Source organism: Lipotes vexillifer, unplaced genomic scaffold (assembly GCF_000442215.2).
Source record: "Lipotes vexillifer unplaced genomic scaffold, Lipotes_vexillifer_v1.1 scaffold629, whole genome shotgun sequence".
Lineage (NCBI taxonomy): Eukaryota > Metazoa > Chordata > Mammalia > Artiodactyla > Lipotidae > Lipotes > Lipotes vexillifer.
The window spans coordinates 2,175,004-2,181,876 of record NW_006774188.1 but is presented as its reverse complement, the minus strand read 5'-3'; the positions used below and the strand labels follow the sequence as shown (position 1 = coordinate 2,181,876).

The following is a 6,873-nucleotide window of genomic DNA, read 5'->3' as shown; positions in this document are numbered from 1 at the left end:
GAAAGAGTAAACATTTCTAATATCTTACTGGTGTAGCTTAGAATTGACTAGGATACATTATAGTTTCAGCGTATGGTATGACAGCGTTTTACAGGGTTGCATGTGTTGTCACAAACAGTATTATTAACTCAAACGGTAATACTTCTTTTGTTGACTTACTGAATTAAATCCATCCCTTAGACCATCAGAGTGGATTTTTTAATTTGTTTTTTAACCAAGAATCCCTGAATGTCTGCATTTTTTCTATATAATAGAAAAAGTAGACCTCACATGACTGGATCTTGTGAGATGTTGAATACCTGAGATGTTGAATAGACTTTAATTATTCTTATGTTTAGTGAATAGATGGGGTTACCTGAAATTAGAGGAATAGGGTTTTGAGAAAGGATTTTGAGAAAGAGACAGAATGAACAGTGGAGTCAATAAAAAGAATGTTCTCATTAGACTTAAGAACAGATATTAAAACAAAAGACAAAACACCAAGTTTTCTTTGGATTATTGCTTTATTTGTCTTTCTAACATTCTCAGTGAGTACAATTTTTTTCATCCTTTGTTTAGTCAGTGTAAACCAGAAACAATGAGGAAAATAGTGTAGGAATAAATGGGAAGGAAGTAGAATGTTTCTGGGACACTCCTTTGAAGAGATTTTCTTTTCTTTGAATACTTGGCCATTTAAAAGCATTTGAGATTTGAGGTTCAAAAGGAGGATAATAGTAGTCCTGTGCTCTAATTTTTGAAACCTCTTCTCCAACTTTTCTATCTAGTCTTTCATAACTGTTTTATTAGTGGTTAAGTACCCATCACATTCAGTTTTGTATATAGAAACTATTTCTTTTCTTTTTTATAAGGAACTCTGTGCCTGGAGATAAGACTTTTCTTATCAAATGGTATTAAAGTTATATCTTTGCCTACAAATTATCTCCTTGGCAAGAAAATTGTTTTGTTTTCAAAGGAAGTTCTAAGCCTAATGATGGAGAAGTGACAAATGAAACCAATAACCAAGGCTGAGAAAGCATATCCATTTTGTAGTTTAAGATGCTCCATAACTAAGATTTAACTGGTATTAGACTTCTATTGCAATTGTTGGTATTTTTAAATAAATTTGCGAAAGGAATAATCTACCATAATCCATATGAACCTTTGCTTGTGATGTTTGGAGTGGTTGCCAGCTGCTTAATGGCTGTGATAACCTTTGCTTGGCTAATATACATGCCACTTTTAGAACTTTTCCTAAAAGTGACAATATGCCTGTCACCTGCAGAGTTAAGTAGTGTAATAGCAGCTGAGCAGTGAGATGGAGTGGGGTGGAGTTGAGATTTTGTAAGAATGAATTCACTCATGCAGAGAACATGTTTCAGTTTGAGATAATGGAAACATTAGCCCAGAATATGTAGTTGAGTACATTTTGTTTGGTTTTGAGTGGTTTTGCAAAGATACAATCTTTTAATCTCCGTATATGTGCTGTTGCACAGTGTTGTTAGAAGGAAAAGTGATGATGGCATTTGGAGGACTTTCAGGCTTAGAGCTAATTAATGTATCTGGTACAGCCTTGATTTAATATGCAGACCTAAAAGCTTTTGCTTTTTACTTACTTTAGGCAATTACATTATTTGCCAGCCAGTTGGCTAGTCAACACCAATATGGTTCTTTTAACTCCATGAATCTCAGCATATGCCATTTTACATATCCTAAATAATTTAAATACATTTCTTATTCTTTCCACAGCATGTAGGGTCCATGAAGCACAGGACAATAAAGCGTCCTACTCATACCACCAGGAGGATCTCTTGGAAAGAGTCACCACAGGACTACCAGAGAGACTAATTTGTCTGAAGCATCATGTGTTGAAAGAACAGAAGGCTACTACCTTTGCACTCGCTAGAAACAGAGTGATGATGTTTTCAATTCCTTGAGTTCCAGGAACCCAGGAGAGTGAACTGAAACTCTGAAAATGCGGCCATGGACTGGTTCCTGGCGTTGGATTATGCTCATTCTTTTTGCCTGGGGGACCTTGCTATTTTATATAGGTGGTCACTTGGTACGAGATAATGACCACCCTGATCATTCTAGCCGAGAGCTGTCCAAGATTTTGGCAAAGCTTGAACGCTTAAAACAGCAGAATGAAGACTTGAGACGAATGGCTGAATCTCTCCGGTAGGTTCTAAAATACTGAGGGAAGAATGGTGAAATATGGTACTTTGTTTTTAGGTGCAAGGCTTCAGTCAGCTATTAAAAAATACTTAATGATTTCTGTAAACTGCTATTTTTGCAAAAATTTAAATATCTTTTTGTGCTAGTGATATCTCTATGTATTTAACATAGAGAGTTACTGTATAATGGCAAATCTTATTTTGCATATGAATTTCAATATAGAAAAACTATGCCATTTAATTTACTTATATTTTGTTTAAAATTATCTTCAGCATTTTGATAATTTTGATAAATATAAACTTTGTATGATTTAAAGTAGTACATATTAAAATTTTCATCACAGACTATAACAAACACATAATAATTGAGAGGCTGAGTTAGTCTAACTATAACTTATTAAATGAAAACGTTCATTCTTAAAACAACTGTGTCTGGAATCTAGAGAATTATTATAATTGCTACTTCCAGTCTATTAAAAAAATGTGACGTGGGGAATTCCCCGGCAGTCCAGTGGTTAGGACCCTGTGCTTTCACTGCCGGGGGCCTGGATTCAATCCCTGGTCAGGGAACTAAGATCCCACAAGCCGTGGTGTGGCAAAAAAAAAAAAAAAAGTGACATGTATGCGTTAGAAGTCATCAACTATTGGGAAAAACAAAGACTTTTACTTTCAGGAAGCAAGTGAACATAGTGTTAAATAGATAGTCTCTATATTTGTTTTCAAAGTTATTGAATTTAGAAATTATCTAGTATCTTCTAATTCCTCATACTTAAATATGAAGGTGACTGTATACTTAGTGCTTGCTGTCTCTCAAAACAGAGGTCGGAGATTTGAGAAGATGATGAGGTGAGAGTCGTCTAGAGGTGGTAATTGACTGTAAAGGAAGTTAGTGTAGAAAAAAAGAGCACAAATTCATTTCTTTTTGAGAAAAATATACATTGAGGAGTCAAAAGTGGAAACGTTCTGTTGTGCATAGAAGTTTCAGAGTAGTTGGAGAAGGAGAGAGAGCTATTTTGTGGAGGCCGAGGAGCCTTCTGTGAAGAAAGAATGTAGTTGGCAGTGTCATACACCCTCGGAGCCTCCCTTCCCTCACTGCCTTTCAACTCTATTTAGAACTCAGTTCTTCCCTTTTGTTTAGTTCCATAATGTATTTTCACCATGATATCATTTTGATCTCTTTATGTTCTGTGGAAGGCTGTGCTAGGTATTAAGAGTTTTACTGTTTCAATGAATGAAACATCAGCCCTGTCATTTGTAGGAGTAGTATAGTACCATTCAGCAAAATACAAAGTACGCAGGAATTAGAAAGTGGACAGCTAAATTCTTGAATTTGCGTATCATTTTATTTTCTTTTTGGGGAGAGCCAGGGAGGAAGGATCATGGAGAGAGTGGTCTTTCAGTAGAGTCTTAATCATTTGTTATGGGAACCAAAGATTGATAATTAGGAGGTTAGTGATCATAGCTATCATTTATTGAGAGTTTATTATGTGCCAGGTACTGTGCCAAGGACTTTGCATGGATTATCTCATTGAATTCCACAGCTTCCTTATGGGATGCTGGTTCTGTTTTCATAACCATTTTACAGATGAGGAATCAGTGGGATATTAAGTGATTTAATTTTTCCCTAGGTCACACTTCTCACAAATGATGGAGCTTACTTTGAATCCTGGCAGTATGCGTGGAAAGCCAGGGGTCTGATGAACGGTTTTGCCTCTCTGAATAGAAACCAGAGAGAAGTAAATGATTCAGAAATCTCAACTAAACATCTCATGTAGGAGATCAGCAAGAGTAGTTGATTTTGGAGTATGCTTTGTAGTAAGATCTTGTTATATGTTATGAGAATTTTACTCCTTGAAAACATACTGCCTCTTAACAATTTAGGCTAATAAAAAAATTGCTCACTTTTTTCCTAATTTCAACTTAAATATTGATAGTTCACTTGGCTTGTCTGACTTCCAAGTATTTGCTTCTATTGCATGAAGGAAAGCTTGCCTTTAATATGAGTTGTTCCTTCTGCAAAATAATCTTTGGATCTCTGAAGTCACTTTCTTTATAGTCTTTCATGCTGGCAAAAAATTAAATTCTCAACTACTACAAATGTAGAGACAACTTCTAAGAGCTGAGACATTTAATATGTCATTCTATAACATCATAAATACAATCTGAAAGTACAGATGGAGAAAATGAGCCCATACACACACAGACACGCAAACACACATATATAATTTCAGGGAAATATGTAAATAATTAGGGAAGAAAACCTCTTCAGGCCTTTCCATCAACTTTATTGGTAGGGCCATTTGTGTTTTATTCAAAGAGATTATTATTTTAGAGCCCCTGGCATAAAAGGAAGAACAGTGGAGGCGCTAGTGGCATTGGTGTTCTTTTTTCCTCTTATTGTAACATTTCATACTTTTCTGTGTCTTTTTTCTGTGTCTTTTTCTTATAAGAAAGTATGTTCAGAAGGTAGACTATAAAGGATTAATTCAGATGTCTGTAAAACTAGGTCATTTCTTTGAGATATGGTGTGTGGATTAGAATTGGAAAGTAACCTAGAAGCCTGAAACTACAATTTTTAAGATTCAGGACAATAATTTTAAAAAGCATTTACCCAACCCTCTAGCCAGTGTTTGCTAATTTTGTTGATACTACTACAAATTTAGGAAAATGATTTGAAAATCATTACTCTGAGGGATACAAACGTTTTAGTACAATGTATGGGAGGTTGCTGCGTGTATCTCTGTGTGTACATGTGTATACATACATGTGTACATGTATGTATATTTAATTTTGCCTTATTGATGAATAATTTCTGTATGGTAAAATACACTTGTTTTAGCATACACGTCTATGAATTTTGGCAAATCCTTTTAGTCATGTAACCAGTACCACCATCACATTATAGAAGAATTCTTTCTCCCCCCAGAATTCTGTTGTGCCCTTTTGTAGTTAAATTCTTTTCTAACCTTCTGTCCCTGGCATCCACTGGTCTGTTTTCTGTCCTATGTTTGTTTCCTGTTCCAGAATGTTATATAAATAGAATCATGCAGTAGGTAGCCTTTTGAGTCTGGCTTTTTTCATTTAGCATAATATACTTGTGATTCATCAGTGCTACTTTGTGTATTGGTAGTTCATTTTATTAAAAAAAAATTGTTTTAATGATGAGCAGTATTCCACGGTATGCATGTATCAGTCTTGTTGTTTATTTTTAAATGCATTCACCAGTTGAAAGATGTTATTAGTGTTTCCATTTTTTTGGCAGTTATGAGCAAAGCTGTTACAGACATTTGCCCTGTAAGTTTTTGTGTGTAAGTGAGTTTTTATTTCTCTTGAGTAAATACCTAGGAGTGGAATGGCTGGATCATATGTAAAGTGCATTTTAACTTTATGTAAGAAGCTGTGCAAAATGTTTTCCAGAGTACCTGTACCATTTTGTATTCCCACCCACAGTACTTGAGAGTTATAGCTCTCATCTTTGCTAGCACATGCTGTTGTCAGCTATTTTTACTTTATGTTTTAATAGATGTGTAGTATTATCTCATAGTTTCAGTTTGCATTTACGTGATGATTAACGATGATGAGCATTTTTTTCATGAGCTTATTTGCTATTCATATATCTTCTTCGGTGACGTATCTGTTCAAATTTGTTGCTTATTTTAAAAATTATTTGTTTTCTTACTGAATTTTTTTAAGAAATTGGGGTTTTATATATAACATAAAATGTTTTATATATATGCGTATATATAAAATAAAAACATAGTGGCTTAAACCAATAAACATTTATTTGCTCCTGATTATTCAATTTCAGTTGGCCTTAGCTGGGCTGTTTTCCTAATTATGTATGGGGTCACTGATGTGGCTGCAGCCATCTGGTGGCTCCATCGTGGTTGGTCAGTCCAGATGACCTAACATATGTTCAGTGGTTAGCTGGGGCCATCAGCTGGTTCCCTTCTATCTGGCTACTCTAGCAGGATAGCCCAGGTTTGGGAAAGAGCAGAAACTGCAAGTCCTCTTGAGGCCAAGCATGAGAAGTTGCACAGTGTCACTTCTGCCACATTCTGTTAGTCTTTACAAATCAAAGGGATACTCCATATTCAGGGAATGGAGGTAGGAGCTGCGAAGAATTTGTAGCCATATTTAACCCACTCTCCTTATCTCTAGAAGTAATGTTGAATAGATTAGGTCAAATCATGGAGGTCTTGAACAGCCAGAGTTTAGTGTAGGCTTGGTTGATAGATAATAGGGAACCGTAATTGGGTTTTCAGCAGAGGAATGATGTAGTGAAAATGGTTGAGGAAGATCTAGATTTTCAGGTGGATTTGGGCCATGTGCTTGACTGGAGTGAAATTAACTGGGAAACACAGTATTAATCTAGACAGGAGGTGATGCTGACCTAAATGAATGATTTAATCTGTTGGCTTTGGTACCAAGGCACATCTGCTTATTTTCCCATGTTCCCTTCATGCTTTTATTTGACTTTCCCCAAACATTGCTTTCTTATTTGTTGATTGCCAGCCCATTGAGTATACATGTAGTAGTCTTTCTTTTAAAAACTTAGAAATCATCACTTTTTTTTTTTTTTTTTTTGGGTGGTTCGTGGGCCTCTCACTGTTGTGGCCTCTCCTGTTGCAGGCCACAGGCTCCGAACACGCAGGCTCAGCAGCCATGGCTCACGGGCCCTGCCGCTCTGCGGCATGTGGGATCTTCCCGAACTGGGGCACGA

The 6,873-nt window shown here is 36.0% G+C and overlaps 1 protein-coding gene across 1 annotated transcript in view; it reads left to right on the top strand.

Moving 5' to 3' along the window:
- Positions 1–1,811: 1,811 nt before the first annotated feature.
- Positions 1,812–6,873, top strand: part of FUT8 (fucosyltransferase 8) — a 159,639-nt gene continuing 154,577 nt past the window's right edge. Inside the window, exon 1 of the mRNA XM_007449024.1 lies at positions 1,812–2,154. Within this exon, the coding sequence (XP_007449086.1) occupies positions 1,952–2,154 (203 nt within the window). The 5' untranslated portion in view covers positions 1,812–1,951. The remainder of the gene's footprint in view (positions 2,155–6,873) is intronic.